This window comes from Malurus melanocephalus, unplaced genomic scaffold, assembly GCF_030028575.1.
Source record: "Malurus melanocephalus ecotype Western Australia unplaced genomic scaffold, MMel_1.1 scaffold_46, whole genome shotgun sequence".
Classification (NCBI taxonomy): Eukaryota; Metazoa; Chordata; class Aves; order Passeriformes; family Maluridae; genus Malurus; species Malurus melanocephalus.
The window spans coordinates 528,487-546,371 of record NW_026623278.1 but is presented as its reverse complement, the minus strand read 5'-3'; the positions used below and the strand labels follow the sequence as shown (position 1 = coordinate 546,371).

General features: G+C 40.7%; 1 protein-coding gene across 1 annotated transcript in view; it reads left to right on the top strand.

The window, feature by feature from the left end:
- KLHL14 (kelch like family member 14) overlaps positions 1 to 17,885 on the top strand; it is a 56,061-nt gene that overhangs the window by 12,547 nt on the left and 25,629 nt on the right. Inside the window, exon 2 of the mRNA XM_057364985.1 lies at positions 2,318 to 2,439. Within this exon, the coding sequence (XP_057220968.1) occupies positions 2,318 to 2,439 (122 nt within the window). The remainder of the gene's footprint in view (positions 1 to 2,317; positions 2,440 to 17,885) is intronic.

The following is a 17,885-nucleotide window of genomic DNA, read 5'->3' as shown; positions in this document are numbered from 1 at the left end:
GTTGATTGTGATATAACATACAACACAGGAGGGTTGGAATAAACAATTTATTCTCTATCGTTARGGATGGCCATGCATAACTGACTTATGGCTCTGGTTTGCTCTGCCACTTGTTACATGTGCAGTCATCCCTAACTCATACCAAAAACAGTTTATCATACTCCCATGTTGCATAGTTTTTATCAAATGTTCTCTCATTAAAAACTTTACTGKGGAGACTGAATGTTAAAAGACACTGGCATTGCTTTAGTAAGCTTTCCCCAGAGCTTGGTCTCACTGTGGAATCTGTGYCGACAGGGATCATGAGACAGTTCCTGATATCCTACACAGCCACAGTCTGCTGGGCAGGTAACAGTCRTCATCTGACAGCACATAGCAGGTGCAGTGCAGGCGTCAAAGGCTGGCTTGTCAGAATGACTGAGGGACTGCAGGGGCTCTCCCCGAGTCGGGAGAGAATCAAGGGGTAGGACAGCATGGCACAGTGTTACTGCCCCTATGGTTTAACTCCRGCTCCTGCACTGAGGGTTTTGTGTTATCTACTGTCAGTTCATGACCTTCCCTGAGCCTTAAATCTGTTTAAAAAACAGACAAGGCCATATGCCAGGTAGTTCCCTGGCCATCCTTGTCACAGGTATATCCATAGTCTGTAGTTGTCTTTTGGACAGCCATTTGACAAATTTCATTCTGGAGCATTGTATGGATGAAGCTTTCAGCTGTGTGTTCCCTTGCTGAAGGATGTTCATTGTGGTTGGTGCATGTCAACAGCTAATTCATGYTGCCCATTCTTCTCCAGAGAGGATGCAGTCTTGGTACAAATGGGAATGGGTGGGTCACCAACACATGTTCTGGGTAACAGCTGGAGTGAGGCCATGGGTGTGCTTCAGCTGTAAAGCTCCCACTGCAGGAATGCACTGCTGAAGGTGGAGCTCCTGGGGGGTGCTTTGACCCCGCCATGTGCAGCTCTGGTGGTAAGCTTCGGTTYGCGGTGTTCTGTGTCTTTCTTGGCCAGGGGTGTTTGCTGCAGACTGACACAGAGTGCTGCATGGGTGTTGTGCCTGGAAAAGCAAGGTTTGACAAGGGTGCTTCCCATTAGATGCATGGKCCCTCTGCACAGTCATTCACATGGATGGATGTTTTCCAGGCTACGTCATCTTCCTATTTAGCAGGAACATTTTGAGCCTAGACCTTTATTTCAGCGTTATCTCACCCAAGCTCGGTATAACTGGTGAGAGTTCAATTATATGCAAAGTGACTGTTAAAGCATCAGGGCTCATCTGGGGGTCTGGGCCTCCCCTCCAGTTTTCACTTGCAATTGTGCTAAATCCCTTAATGCTGCAGAGAAATCGACGTTCATCAGGTGGAGCATTGGAGGCCAGGGTGCAGATAACCACTTTTACTGCAGATGAGACATTGCAGTCCTGTTCTTAAGAACTGCCAGGCAGATTGGGAATCACGGTCACGGTTAATAGCAGCGAATTGCCAGCTCTTGATGGGTGGGTAGTCACTCCTTTCAGTGGTTGCCCCCTGGGGGAGAAGGTAGAAAAACAGAGGGAGGGAATTAGAGTGACTTTGCACAGTTGAGCAGGTTCATGCCGCTGGATCAGTGGCAAGCATTGGCAGGGCTCCACTCTGGGGAGGCTCACAACAACATCACAGTCTCATTTTTACCAATTGGTGTTGCTATAGCCAGTGGTGCACAGGGGGAGAGCAAAGAGAAGGGGGGGAGCGGGGGGAGAGAATGAAAGCAAGAGTCTGGACTAAATTAAACAAACAAAAGTGCTTGTAAGTAGCATTTAACCCATAACCATTAGCCCAGTGCTGCTAATTGTACTAAACTATATATCTGAAGTTCAGTGTGTGATTAAAGAGTTGGCTCACAAACTCTCTGCATAACCTTAATTTTTTCAAGGTTCTTTGAGTGTAGAATGGCTTATAATAATGATTTTGACTAATACGATTTTTGACATGCAACTTTAATGCTTAACCTTAGTACAACTCCAGAGCATTTCATGTGTATTCAGCTGTAAAGAGTGATGATTTAAAGGGATAATATAAGAAAAAGGTCGTTCTAGAATGAACCTCTAACAAATTGCATAAAGGAAGCTTATTATTCCATGAGTAGAGAGATACGCAGCTTTTCTGATCATTTTTCTGCTTGGTTCAAGAAATTGTTGAGACATGATTGGGAAAAGAAACACAAAAAGATGAAATAGAAAACTGCAAGCAGTGAACATTCTTTTGATGGTTATGATTTTGTTGCACTAAAAATACTCCTCAGTAATGTGGTTGTTCATCTTTCCTCTTGTTTTGGGTGAAGAATTCGTTCCAATAAGAAAATGCTGTTATTGGTTGGAGGATTGCCTCCCGGACCTGACCGGCTACCCAGCAATTTGGTTCAGTATTATGATGATGAAAAGAAGACGTGGAAAATACTGACAAGTAAGTGGTTTATTTTTGTACAGTTGTCTTGATGAATTTAAAAACATGGTTAATCAAATTAGACACTTTATTGATTTGTTTCTCTTCAGAGATTTGTTTATGTATCACAAGGGGCTTCACAATGGAGCAATAAATTGAGATTGCAGAAGATGCTAATTTTATAATAGGATAGGCCTAAATTAACATTGGCTTAAAATCATTCCAGTAAGTTTTTTTTTAAGTAAACTTGTAAGTCTTTCAAGCTGTAACACGAACCCATGCATATTTATGTTTATATGAATAAAATCTGGTTTAGGAAAAAAAAARGCAGTGTTTGAGACATTTTTCTCAGACTCAGATCCCTGGTTAGCCATAGTATTAGARCACACCTTTGATTCTCTTTTGCATTTTCATTTCCTTCTTCCAGCTTTATCTGTTGTCCACAATCATTAAAGAAAGGTTTCCTCTGTACTACCCCGCGTCCATTGCTGACAGAAGCATTGGTGGAATATATCAGCTACAATAAACAGTGCATGGAGGCTGCTATCACAAAATTCTTTCCCACCTTCTTTTAATAGTGGATTGTGTTTTAGAGTAAGTATTTTGCCTTGAGCATTGAGATTTGGAACTTATTGTTATGTTGGTTGCGATTCCCAGTCTGACTTGGTCATGGAATCAAATCATAGCTTCTTGAGTGCAGCAGGCTGTGTGTGCATTAGTCCCCTTGTGGCTAAACTGGCTGCATTGGTCAATAAAACTAAATTTTAACTGTCAAAATTGCCCAAAGCAGTATAGATAAAATAATAAATGAGCAATTTTGATCCATAAATCAAAGCCATACTTCTAAAACTGGACAACTGGTAAAACCTGGATTTCCTATTAGATCTGCTTTTTATTTTCATCCCCCCCAGTAAAATACCTTCTAGAGAATTCTGTTCTTCTTTATCCAAAGCCCTGTAATGGTGTACTTCCACATTAATATTACATGCACAGTTTAGGATGAAAAAAAAATTAAAAGATTCTTGTGATGCCAAACTTGGAAAATAATGCCCTTGCAAATTGTTTTTTTCCTATGGAAGATTTAGAAGCCTTTCACAAAAGGGTGCAACATAAAGACTGTTAAAGGTGCAACATAATGACCTGGACTAATATTTGAGAGTGTTGTATGAGAATGACAATAACAAAAAATTATATGAATGGTACAGGATAAAAGTCTACAACGTGTGCTACAGAACAGACTATGCTTCACACTTTCAGAATAATGCGTTACGATACTCCTCAGAATTAAGAAAATTCTGAATATGGTAAGTCAGTGAAAAATCAATGATAYTGCCTAAGGCAGAATTGCCCAGGTGCTTTTTTCATTTGCTGTGTCTAATTCAGTGGCACAACAGGAGAGGCAGGAGAAATTGACCTCTTGCTTCAAGATCTGAACTCTTGGCTGAATTAAAGTAGAAAGCTTTTTTTTTTCTGAATCTGAACTAGGTGTAGATTGTCAGATTTTGTAAGAATGGAATTTACTTAGCTTTTGGTTACTTACATTGTGTTGCTGTCTCCCAAGACTGTGGGAAACTACCCAGAGGTAGGATAYCTAAATGCTCTGGTTAAATGTTCATCACTACTTTTGGAGTAACACCACTGTCTGTGGTGCTGTTGGGAGATAATTCAGAATAATTTTATATAGAGAATTTAGTCTTTTCTGTGTTACCTCCAAGAAATAGGGAAGAAAAGTTCTCTTTCCAKTATGGGTGATGCATGTAACATTTTATGCTGTGGTTGAAAGACAAGGCATCTGTTCCAGTCCCAGCTAGTTCGGGTTCAAGTGCTTRCTGCTAAGCACTGGAAATCCTGAAGGTCCCAGGATCTGTCTTAGGGTCTGCTTTCAAGTAGACAGACCTCTCTTGACATGAGTAAGCCTGTTCTTGCAAATCCTCTTGGCCTGAGCTAAAGTCTGAAGAACACAAAGGAGAACGACTGTCTTTTCGCACTGAAAAAGGTTAGCAAGCATTATTTCTTAGAAAATACTTTACTACTCACAAAATGGTAGCAACAACTATTAAAAAACCAAAAAAAACAGTTGAAATAAGAGTTTCACATATCCCTTTATTTTTTTCTAACTTAAGAGAGAATGGGAGACAAGTCCAAGTAGAACTTTAGTCCTTTTGATAAATCATTGAAGAATTCTACAGCACAGGAGTGCAGGGACTTGAAGAATTGATTGAGAAGTCTTAGGGAAGACAGCAAACTTTATTTATCTTTATTTATCATATACTTCTTGCAATTTAGGAAGGAGCTTTCCTTCTTTACCCTTTTACCTCTCTCTCAATCCACAGTTGTCTTATTAGAGATACACAATCAGCAGCAAAGGCAGAAGATTGTTTTTCTTGTTTGTTTTTGGGGTTTTTTTTTCATGTGTTTAGACAGTGCTTTCAGTTGTGTGGTTGCAGTTCACTCTCAACTTGTCAGTGCAAATGAGGAGTTTGCTTCTCAGTGAATAGGAACAGAGCAAAAGCTATGTCCTGCTTTCAAGGTTCTACAATGGGAAGAATTCCAGTTTTTGTAGCCTGGTATTTTAAGATGTTCTATTTTATTATCGCCCTAGGTGTATTTTGTTTCCTCCTATTGCAAAGCTTTTTCTTTAACCTTCTGCCTGTCAATAGGCTCCCCCACACACCMACAAAATGCCACATTTTGCACTTGAAGGATTACTGATCCAATGTAAATGTGCACAGACATTCCCCCTCCCTTCCTCCAAACCAATGTACATTCAGTTTCCTGTGCCAGTGGCATTTGGGGATAGGGAAGATGRGAAAGGAGGTTTCAAACACTTAATGCTGGGTGCAGTGGCAGGGCCATTGAGGAGAGGTGGATGAGAGGAGTCTGAATGACCTCTCGTCACTCTCCACTGAGAGGAGCCCCAGAAGTTGCTCACCAGGGCCTGCAGACCCGTTTGAGAGAGAGCTGCTTGCCTGTTTCCTTTTGCCTTCTCAGCACGGAGTGTGGCTCTTGCAGCCAGTCAGCTGCTTAGGGCTGTGTGTCCTGCCTTGTGTGATGCATAGGGAACAGGAGAAGATCAACCATCAGGAACTACTGACTCTGTGGCACTGCAGTTGGAGCTGTGAGGACGGCTGCAGGTAGAACAGCACGAGCTATCGAGTATGACAGCTCAGCAGAGGAGCAATCTCATTTTGTTCCYGAGACAAGACTAGATCTATTGGCAGGATATCCTGCCCACCTCTCTCTGCCTGGGTAGCCAAAGCACCAAATGCATCAGTACTAATGGGAGTAATTCTAAAGGTATCAGGAAAACAACTTGCCTTGTTCATAGACCCAGGAGAGGAGGGGAAGCATGCACCCATTTCCAATTTTTTAATGTCATCATCTATGGGCAAGAATGCTATGGCTCAGGGGATTGGTAGATTTTTCACAGTCTAGTATTACTGTGTATTTTTCCTATCTGATATTTCTCAGTTATTTTTTCTATGTTGACAACATACAGGCAGAATAAAGAGAGAAAAAGGAGAAAGTTAGTGGCATTCTACAAACATTTTTTACCCTGTAATTTTTCTTCATATGGRCACAATCCTAATCTGAGATAATAAACAATATGATGCACATCGTAATGTGCATGCACATTTTAATTCTAAACACTTATTGCACAATTGTGCCTAAGTAAAGCTTTTGCAGACTTTTGGCGAAGTACAGCAAATATCTTCACTGCATGGTTTCTTTTCAAGCTTGCCTATGTGGRCACAAACACCAGTTCACTTTTTAACTGGGTTCTACGTGGGTCACACAGCAGCAACAGGCTGCCACARCCCAGTGACAGAAATGGAACAGCTGATGGGTGCGTGACAGTGCTCAGTAACAGCAAAAGTTCTGCTCTGCTAATGGGGTTTCATTATTCCATTATATTCTGCGGTCTTCATAACAACTTACTGGATGTGGGGCAGTGGTGGGGTGTCTCTGTGTCACCACCTCGTGCCTCACTGCTCAGAACCAGTCACTGCTGCTTGGGCTTTTAATTATCAGTTATGGTACTGCCAGGAGTCCRGGTTTAATTCTAGAACTCCTTTGGTTGCTTGTTTTAACAGAAATGTTAAAGATTAATTAAACTTTGAGGAAGTGAAACTATGTTTTGTTTGTTAGAATTACTCTGTAATAATTGCAAAATCCAGAGCCTATAAAGATTTTTTGTGTTCAGAATTGCATAGCTTTCCCAAAAACCCTACTGCTAAGGCAATGATGTATTACTTTCACTTTCATTATATGTTTTTAATCAGAGCGTGACTTCACACTAGACAAAGCGATGCTTTATGCATGGTCTCCCTTGTTTTTTGCWAAAATCTTTTGACATGATTAATTTTACTTTAATGCTTTTGTCTTGTTGTAATGGTAAGGATGATGGCTATAAACCAGGGCAAAAAAATACATGCTTTTCTGTCATAATGCTTCTAAGCATTTAAAAAATATATTAAATGAAAGAAAAAAATATCACAAGAGAATGATCTAACTGGAATTAAATTTCTTGCTATGTGAACAGAGAATGCAAGAAATAAATAAAAATGATGCAGTCATTGTTTTAGGTGAAGGTTTTTTGTGTTTTTTCCATAGCAATTCATCCATCTGTCTGATTAGAAGCGATGACTAGAAGAGAAATTGTGTCTTACAGGTTTCTAGSTATACAGGAATTCCTTGTTTTCAATGCAAAATTCCCTTTTCTCTAAAACACAAAAGGTAAAACATTGGAAGCATCACTGAAGTCTTACATGGCATGTTCTCTCTGTGTGAAGCTGCAGCTGCAGCAGATACTGTTTTCATATCAGTACTTTGTTTTTCAATGAGATGTTAATTGTAACATTCCTTAACTTCCCTAATTCACCACATCATCTGGGTGAACCACAGAGAGAATTCAGTGAATATCACAATAATGGCAAATATATGTATSAGCAATAATATACCTATGCTTAGGGATTGTGTTAGGTTTGGATTTTAATCCAGTGTGAAAGCCAACATCATTGTTCAATGAGAATCGTCTCATGTTTGTATAGGAAAGACAAGGAAATGACCAGAAAGCCACCAGACTTGAGAGTTCAGTCAGGGTGACAAGCATCTCTTTTCTGATAACTACTCTTCCAGTTATCTCTTAGTCTTTTTTTTTGGTTATTTTGTCCGTTGTGCCCTCTGCTAGGTGTGTGTAAGTCCACTGTGTTTGGTCAGTGTGTAAAGACAAACAGTGAATCAGTGATTTCCTTTCCAGTCCTTCTCCTTCCTGCCATCAGCAATTACACAATATCAAAGCATTGTCATTAATTTGCTTCCTCTGACTCCCTGATCATAAAGAGCACCTGGTACCTTTTCATCCTTGGTGCTCTGATAAAAGCAGTCCACCTTTTCCTTCCTTTCCCAGGTTGGCTCTGCTTTCATTTTTGCATGAAGCAGTCTCCTGGAGGTAGTCTGSTCTGAATACAACACATTTTATTTCTGTCATTTTGACTTTTTTTTTTAATTTCCCATGAATATGTTCTGTGACAGTGCAGCAGTCCTCCATCTTCAGTAACAGCATTTTGAATGTCAGCCAGTATTTAGGCATACTGRTGGTTCTMAAAACCCTTTAAACTTCATTATTTRCATATTTTGTCCAAAGGRAAGTCAAGTAAAAGGAAGGTAGAATGGTTTGCTTCATGGTCAGCATCAGTCAGAGAACCTGGGTCACTCCACTCCCCAGCCTGCACTGTTTCTACTAGAATAGGTTATATTTCTTTCTTTCATGTTTTCTTTGGCAATTCTGTGGTGCTCAGCTGTATCAGCCTTTCCTATACTGAATGATACTTTGTCCTTCCTGAGCAAATTAATAACAAATCTCATGTTCCTCTTTCTCTGAAATGTCTTTGCAGTCTCTGAGAACTTCTCAATCCTTCATGTGCTGGAATGTTTTATCCAGTTTTCTGTTTTCCAGGTTGGCTACTTAYAAGACAAACAGTATGATTATAGCTCACATCAGGGGTTCTTGGAAGAAATTTTCAAAGGCTGAAGTGTCAGCTTGAGAGTTACTAGATGCCTAGCACTCATTGTGCCTTTGGAAATGCTGTGTCTTTCAAGTAAAGACATTCATCCACTGTAAAGCTTTTACTTTTTTGAAGAATGATAGTGTGTTAGAGGCCTCCTTAAATTTACCCCAAGTGGACTGGTAACTGAATAAAAGAAGTGATGTTTGTAAAAAATGTGTCAGATCAGATGGACAGGTTGTCTTGATAAATGTTTGCTCTAATTTCTTCCTCCTCCTCCTTTTTTTTCCTTGTACTTGTGAGAATAGTGCACACTTACGTTAGTCAAAAAATGTGTCTTGATGAGCACTTCTTGGCAGCCCTGATGAATTTCATCTCTCTTACTCCATTTATCCAGCAGTTGGGGATGCTGCAGCTTCTGCTTCAGTGCTGTGTCAAGGATGGTTTCAGCACTGCATTGAAAAGCTTGAGCAAGCATTAGCATATTGCTAAGCCAGTAGTCTTTATATTACCCACTAGACAGATTTAATAAATGTGCTAGATGTATGTAGAAGTTGTGCACCTACATRTGTGCACATGCTTATATGTATCCTCCTTAAAGGAACACATGGATTGCACTAAAAGCTAATTTTAAACATAAAATCCATCTGTGTTTTCCATCCTTAGACCCTTCTAAAAGGTTCAAAAGCAGGAAAATACGACCACAAAGGAAGAAAGATTTACACACAGAAAACTCGACTGACTGGTATGACTATCCAGCTGTAAGCCTGGATTTAGGGGATTAATTCAAGGTGGTCATACCCACTGCCAATAAGCCACATGTTTCACACCTACAGAGAAGTAAGAATACAGAAGTGAGAAACAGAAATACAGTGAAGAGGGTTTTTTTACAAGTGACATACCAGAGGTTAACCACAACTCCCATTCTGAGGATGATGTGTGGGAGTTCAACTGTGCAAGTGCCATTAATGGCGCACGCCTGCATATCTGAGAGCAAGACAGAAGTCTGAGAATGAGTAAAACAGCGGGTGAAAACGTAGCAGGTTCGCACAATGATTGCTGTATTTATGTGTTAARTATTATTTTCTTCTGCACTGTCATTTGAGATAACTTTCAAGAAATGTCAGCCCTCTTTGTGCATACCTTTGTTTTTGATTACAACGTTGTCAGCTTCTTCTTTTACAAAAGTGTTGCTTGATTGTTTCTTCTGTTCCCCGTGCCTTGTAAATGTGGTGTGCTGTGATTCTGGATAGCTTTCCATTCCTGGGTTCCAGTCCCTTCACATCTTGCTGCGGTGTATCTTTGAAACAATGACTCTTATCACTTGCATTTAATCTGTCTGTGCTAAAGCCCTCAGCAGCCTTTTAGCTTCTCTTGTCTACTTTCTGCCCTTGGTTATGGACTTGTGAACACCCATCTCTGTGTTCATGAACCCAGGCTGTTCATTTCCTCTTGCACATACAAAGATACCTGAATCTGCCTACTCATCTTGATCCTCAAAAACAACATTGACAAACAGTTGCTTTCAGGGAGAGTCCAGAAATGTTACACAAATGTCCTGTTCCMTGCCTGTGCTCAGTCAGGAGCCCTGGTGGTTGAAGACCTGAGCAGGATGAGAGAACAGGACAAAACTCCCTTCCAAAACACTCAGGAAGGGCACTGAGATAGTGGAAAGCGGAGTAAGGAGGCAGCAGGTGACAGATGAGCTACCACATCATTGGTGACATTTTCACAGCAGATGCTGATGTCAGGCCTCTGTGGTGACATCTTACAAAGAAAGGTGCTGTCTCCTGTGGCACTCCTYGCTACACCTTGCCAGTGCATCAGAACCTTTGACTTAAAGCCTTCCTCCTGGATCACAGAGCTTTCCTTTCTCCAAGTAATCTTTCACCTTAAGTAACATATCTTTACAGATGGCTTGAGGATGACAGTTCTRTTTTGCATCAACTTCTACTGCCTAGTTCTATGGCAAAATGAAAGAAAAAAAATTCAAATGTTTTTCCAAAAGCGTAGTCTTATTAGAACATGCCTTCTCAACATCTCTTGTGGAAGAGAGTTGCACTTGGAGCACAAAATTTTAGATTGTGAATCCTTCAGGTAAGTGCCAATGGGTATTTCATAAACCCACCAAAGAAAGTTTGTCAAGCTTTGCAAGGCTAACTGCAAGCCAGAAACTGCCTAGCTACAAATGACAAATTACTGTGATTTCACCAGTAAGCCCAGGTGATCAGCAGAATGTAGATAGTGGGCTTAATGCCACCCTAGAGGATCTGCAGCATTTTGGGTCCGTCTCAGCCTGTGGGCATTGTCTGTCTGCTATGGATACACATCTCCTGATCTGGCAGGARCTGGGAGCTGCATTGTCCTGTCTTCTGTCCAAGGCAAGTGTCCCACCTGGCTAGATATAGRTTTCAATAAAGTCACTTAATTTCTAGGGAAAGGAAATATAATCGAAATGTTCTCACCAGAACCTGCTTGTGTAGGTCCCTCAATACTTTTTGGCCRCTGTCTCTAAAAATATCAGCAATCTAGAATTACTTCCATACAAAATTCTGTGGTAGTGCACAAATTCAGTGCTTCTTGCAAACATTGCTTTCTGTTTTTTAGCTGATTCCAGGTAAAATTTGTGTGTTTATTCTTACTTACTTGCTGTGGAATTTATGTAGCATTAAYAGGAGCTAGGCACGTATGGAGATGAAAATGAACTCAGGTGTATTTCTAGTTACTTACTTTGGAAAGCATTCCCTTTTCCAGTGGCTAATGTGGCACTTTTCTTACAAATGGGTTGCAAACAGGATGGCAGAACACTGCTAGCTGGGTAAAATGTAGTAATAAAAAMYYYTWWTKRAAWYCYYMRRTTTTTTTTGAGAAATTAGTATGTTTTATGAATTTTCTTTTCTCAAATGTTCTTAAAAGGCAATTTTGTCTCAGAAATGTTTTGTACACAATTATTTGCCATATAGATTTCTGAGCCTAGCCTTAGCTTTCTCCATTTTTCTAAGTGCTGTTATTGTAAGAAGTGAACATTTTGCATCYTCGACTTTATTTGCTGTTGTATGTTCTTATGGTGTTGTAGAGGCTCATTGTTTATAGGSAGTCATTCTCTTTACAATTTTCCTCTATGTTCTCACAGCTTGAGTTCCTTTTTCCCCTTCCTTTCCCATCCCTTTCTCCTTCCCTACTGCCCCCCCAACTCCCTTACCTTCCCTCTGTTTAAGACAGAAATAAAATTTATTACATACTTGAGAAGGGTTTTGTCTAAGCTTTCTGTCTCATACCAGGTGTTGTATGAGCTACTGCTCTGATTTAACTGAATGCTGGAATATCTGCAGGAACAGACTAATATGTCTTTCCAGGGATGGGTTTTGGTATGTTGTTTTGTCATATTTATATATTGTGATCCTACTCCCAAATGGGGATTCTGCTACTATACAGGGTATGCAACTGCAGGAATGACTGTTCATACCGAGAARAAAAGTGTTAACAAATTGAATAGTAATGAATTAACCTGCAGAAAAAGCATTTTGCCCTAGTACACAGAAACCCTGCATAACTAGAGCATATAATTTTAAATGAAGCAGGCTCTAGGAATGCCTCAATGGATGTGATGTCGACAGTAGCTCATAATTCATGGATATGAATTATGGCTGAATATCAGGAAAAAACTTCCTGACATTGAGATCTATTAGGTTGTGGAATAATCTCCCATGGGAAATGGTGGAAATCCCATTGCTTAAGATSAGACTGAGCACTAGGAAGGGGACAAATCCTGGTTTGGCGTCAATCTTTTAGGGCAAAATAATTAATTGATTTAACAAATGCCTTCCCATCAGTCTAGGCAAGTGGTGTCTTCTGRTATTTTCCAGGCAGGAGCAACAAAGGCAGCTGTAGTATGAACTGCTCTGCTGTGCCTGCTATGCTTGTGAGCAGATCACCCCCAGGGTGAAAAAAGGGGGTGCCTTTGAGCCCCTCCAGAGCTGTTGTGAGAATCGCTCTGCTGGCTTCTTGGGGGCTGCATGTGAAACCGAGCTGTGTTCTTGGCATAGAAGGGTGGCTGGCTTCCAGCTGCGGTGCCCTGGATTAACCTGCATGTGAGGGCCCAGGTGGGTGAGCAAGCCCAGCACCCTGGCTGTTTGGCATGAGAGATCCCACTGAGGATCCTTAAGACCACAGAAGGGAATAGGAATCTTTACCGCAGTGTGAACATCTGTTTTCCATGAAGTGGGTAAGCCTACCGAAGCATTCCCTGAGCTCAGCAGACACCCAGAGCGGCCAGTGGCTGATGCGAGCCTGTCGTTTGCAGCAACAAATTATCTGTGACTGAATCATTTTAAATATTCCCTTTTTATTACAAGTAGATAATGTATTTAATGCACACGATTTAGCTTTAATTTGGGGGGGGGAAGTCTTCAACTCTTGAGATGGCTATAGCTAAAACTATTAAGCTTGTTTCCTTGTGAACAGAAACTGCAAGTAAATGCAAGTGAAGTGGTGGTTCTTCAGTGATGACATTAATGTATACGTGTAGGCCAATGCTTTGACTTCTGATTATTTAAAAATAAAGTCTGTATACATATATATATATATATATATATATATATATATATATATATATATAAAAAACAAAAAGGGAAGGAAAAAAAAAAAGGTTTGACTCCAAAACTTGAACTAGAAGATGGTAAGTGTTCCTCCTAGGCTAAGCAGCAAAGGAAAAATTGGGAGAGAGATGTGCTTGCATCACTTTGAGGTGGGGAGGCTTGGCAAATTATGTTGTTAGAAATCATTAAAATATATTTAAATAGAATTACCATGATGAGTGATGTAAGAGCCATGTTTCTTCTCTTCTCCTCCCTCCCCCCACCAGTTTTACATGCAGAAGAACAAAGTGTGTGGCTCCAATCTGTACTCAACAACAACTGCTTGTGGCTGGTCAAGAATTGYAGCTGCTGTCTGCTTACAGCCTTAACAAACATACACACCATATGAAAAAGATACTTTTCTGATTGAAATTACATGAAAGGAATGTCAAAGAGCTGCAGGATCAGAAAGAAAGGACCAGATTTGTTTTTTTCTTGATTAGAGACYAACAAAAAATAAGTCCAATTAAAGAGAAGTATTCTGCCCTCATGCATATGAAAGGCATTGTGCACGCATAACTAAGGCAGAATTTGACTCTCAAATTAACTAATTTGCTGGATGCAAAACTGAAAGAAAATCCTTATGTCCAGCTTATAAGTGTATATAATCAAAAACTGCAACAGCAGAAAAATGTATCCATATTATATCTCTAATTCAGCAAAGTATTAATCACACTGATGTTCAGCAGCCTGTTTAAATACACGCTTAAGTACTTTACTAAGTACTGCCTGTAAACAACTCTATATGATGGTGCATTAACATAGGACAGAGTTTATCTATATGTTCCCTCCAGAGAACTGCAATTATTTTAAGTGCTGTGGCAGCCAGTAGCACAGAGCTGGATGATGTGTGGTGTCCAAATTCCATCCTTCTGGCCAGTCCCCGTGCAGCCCTTGTCTCCCAGCTGCATTATCGCTAATGTCTGCACAAGCTCGTTTAAACTTTGTTTTATTCAGCAGAATCACGGCTGCTGGAATCAACTGGGCATTTACTGGCTCCCATTAACTTCAGCTCCAGGAAAGAGAGGCATGCTCAGGGTGGAGATGTCCCATGCAAGGGTTTATACAATACTCAAGCCTCCAACTTCAGTCCTGTTAACGTGCAGGATGTTTCAGGGGCTTTCTGCACCGGGGCACATTTCACTCAGCAAGATTGGAACCACTGTCCTTCTGTCAGCAACCAGGCTGTCTCCAGCACTGCTCCAAGAAATGATCACTTCAGCACTCAGAAATTTGATTTTTCTTAACTGCAAAGATTTACAACATCAATAAAGCCCTGATATAGCATCCCTTTTCCTGAAGCCATGATTTGGCTTCACTCCAGCAGCTTTATTTTAGCAGCCTGGCTTCTCAGAGAGGCAGGGCTGCCATGGAAAGGGGTTCCCCCCCAGGTAAAGCATTGGTGCCCACCTGAAGTAGCTGCAGTCACTTCAGGGCTTTCATTTGAAACTTTCAGTATTGGAAAATAATTCATTGTCGTCAGAGAAAATAACTGAGGGAAAAGTGTTCTGGCTTTACRTGGCACAAAGCAGCACTGTTCAGTGGGAATGAAGCTGTGCAGGGGAATGAAGGTACCTCTTGATACCCTGKTTTTTTTACCTCTTCTTCCCTAGTTACCTTTTTGCAGTATGCAAGAAGTGTTCTTGAGGGCTTTGTGTTTCCCCTGAGCTCAGAGACTTTGCAGGATGACACAGGGTTAGGTGCCAGTGGCTGCTGGAGCATTCCAGGGGTGCACAGCCAGGGATGGGATTCCTCTTCCTCTTTATAGAAGCAAGGCTGCAAAAGTAGCACCAAAGTACTGGGAGATGAATGACTGCACACCAATTGTGGGTGTCAGGAGTGCYACAGAGGGTGCAGGTGGGGTTGAGGAGTGACTGGTTTTGGCTGKTTGCATTAAATGATGACAGTAGATAGCAGAGCTGCCCACAGAGTCCACAGCTGGAATCCATCCTGGGTGGACTCCAGAGGCTGATGGAAAAATGTCAGGCAAGTGTAGCACTAAAAAAAAGAAAACACAAGCAAAGGAGAGTATGGACTATTAGAGGTAAGAAAAGAGAGTGGTGTGGACCAAATTCATATCACTCCCTGAAATATACTAAGAAGTTAATGTTCTTAAAGTATAAAGTTCTTATAACTATGATTTGTGGCTGTCCAGTAGAGCAGTCCACAGACAGATAGTGAAAACTGAGAAGAAATACTTAATTTACCCATTTTTGATCTTTTATATATGCCTTTTTAATGCATTGTTACCTGCCACTGGTGGATACAGCACCTGCTGAACTCGGGCTCTGGACCAGCTCAGGCTCTTGACCAACCTTTGAAACAAAGGAGAACTTGAGAGAGCACCACTTGGGGCTTGGTCAGTAACGTGAAGTTAGTTCAGTTATCACTACACCACACCATAACAATTTCAGTACTCACAGTTCTACCCTGGGACTGTCCCCTCAGAGCTCAACAATAATGCTGCCCTTTGTCACGTGCCCAAGTAAAGCGTAACYGAGTACCTAATTCTGATTACTTCAGGGAACTTGCTGCAGATTTACATTAGCTGTGTTGCCAACAACTTTATCTCTGATCTTGCACATTTGGTATATTAAGACAAAGCTTTGTGATTCAAGTGATTGTTTTTTCAAATGGGAGGTTTTGATCTTGTGGTTGAAAATTAAAAGTCAATTGAAAGTAAATTGAGGAAAGTAAATTGAAGGGGCATCAAGCATATGTAGTGTCTTGGATTTAGTGGTCTGGCTTGTAATTTTTGAAAATGTTTTGGGTTATCAGCACTTGTACTGTAGACTAGAGAACAAATAACTAAGCCTTCAAGGCAATATGATTTGAAGACAAAATTTTTGCAAACTTGCTTAGTATTCATTTTTATCAAAACTGTGTGCTGCAATAGGCATGCATTTATTTGTGTAGATCCAGTGAAATGGACACCCAGCATGTGTATCATATAGGTTTTTGCAGTCGTCCGGATGTTCCATGTAATGCAGAACACCAAAAAGTACTTTATGTCAAAAAACCAAATAAATCAGAGGAGTTGCCATTTGAAAGCCTGCATATCACAGATCATACAGAGCTGTCTTTGCAGATTTAATGATGTCTGAAGTTTAAGGACTTTAAGGACTTTAAGGACTCTACAGTCCTTAGTGAAGCCATTTCTGTGATAAAAAGTCCACACTATTTCTTGGGATATGTACAGTCAGTGCAAAATTTCAGTGTTTCAGTACTGTGTAAATAAGGTACACTGGCATAAGGAGTAGGTTGCTTTCACCAGCTCATTTTGCAAACAGTGGTTTGTCTGTTTGTTTGTTCAAATTCTTGTCTGTCACCTGTGGAAGTYCATTGAGTCGGGATCTTTTGTAATTTTGTTGTGGCCAAAGGATTGCTGTAGATCCATGTGGCCTGCTTTTCCCCAAATAACACCCACTAGTTGAGCCACAATGCCTTCTAGTGCTTGTGTTCCTGAGCAATTGCAAATGTAAGGTAAAATGTCCTCATTTACACAATTAATCAATGCTTAAGGTAATTTAAGCTAGTGGCTTCTTCTAATTGTAAGAGTACAAGCAATTACTGCAGCCCAGCTGATAAGTGGTGACTTCCACAAGCACAGTGCTAAACCAAAGCAATAGCGTTGATCATCTGTTTTTGCTCTGTAGTATGARTCAAAACTGTTTGTATTAGTGGTAACCTAATTTGTGTAAAAACACATTTATTTTAGCCAGATTTGGATCAGCAGTCTCCATATTAATATATATGATCAAATGCACTGCACTTGGGATTATATTCTGTCTTTATTAATTTATATAAAGACTGCAAACTCCTTAGGCAGGATCAGTCTGCATTAATGTCCAGTGCTGATGGATTATGCATTTTGCAATGAATTTTTAAAAAGAAAGGTTCAAATGCATTTTCTTATTTTATTTCCTTTGTGTTTCCTTTTCTGCCACATTTTTTTGCATCTGCTTCTGTTTGTGGAAATCCAAATTCATCAGGAATGAAAGTTAAATTGAGTTTTCACCTGCAGGGTATGTGGCAAGACATAACTGTTGGGCAGGCACATATCTGTCTGCCTGTGCTCCTGTCCCAGTTCACAGCTAAGGTGTAATTCTGCCAAATCCGAGTGCTGCATTGCCACTTCAGTGTTCCCTTGCRCGTGGCTCTTTTTTGAGGCATTTGCAGGGATATTGGTCTGTGCAGCAGTGGCTGTGACAGGCTGCAAAATGCAAGTTATTCCACTGCTGGGGTTGAAGAGGAGAACTGAGGGTGTTCTGGCTTACCCCTTGCAGTGCTGCTGCCCTGTGTTAGGAGCATCCCTAGCAGCTGCTCTCTTCCTCTGCTGAGCAGGATTTTCCCTGACTGTACCATACAAGGAAAAGAAATCACTTCAAAAATCATCCTGGTTTTTTGCTGTCCTTCTCTTGGCCATGGAGAAGAAGGAGCTTACAGGGCTAGGCTGACTCATGAGAAGGTGCTRTGCARGGGATCTAGGATGTTGSTATTTCTGTGGGAAGCTGGAAGAAGCTGGCTGTTGGGAAGGTGTGTTTGGTTGTATTTTATATACAGATTTAATAGTAAGTATTGTTATTGGGATGGATGGTGCCTTCAGAGGGACAGTTCTGCTTGCAAACTATAGGGGAAGAGTGAGGAGAGACTAATTCACCAGTAGTGGTAATACGGGTAAATACAAATATCTTCTTCCTGAATGGACTAGACCTGCTTCAGCTTCATCATGCCTTCCAAAAAAAAAAAAAAAAAATTCTTTAGGGACATGAGAAGARAGCTGTAATCTGGCCACCATTATGCAGTTCAGTTTGGGATTCAC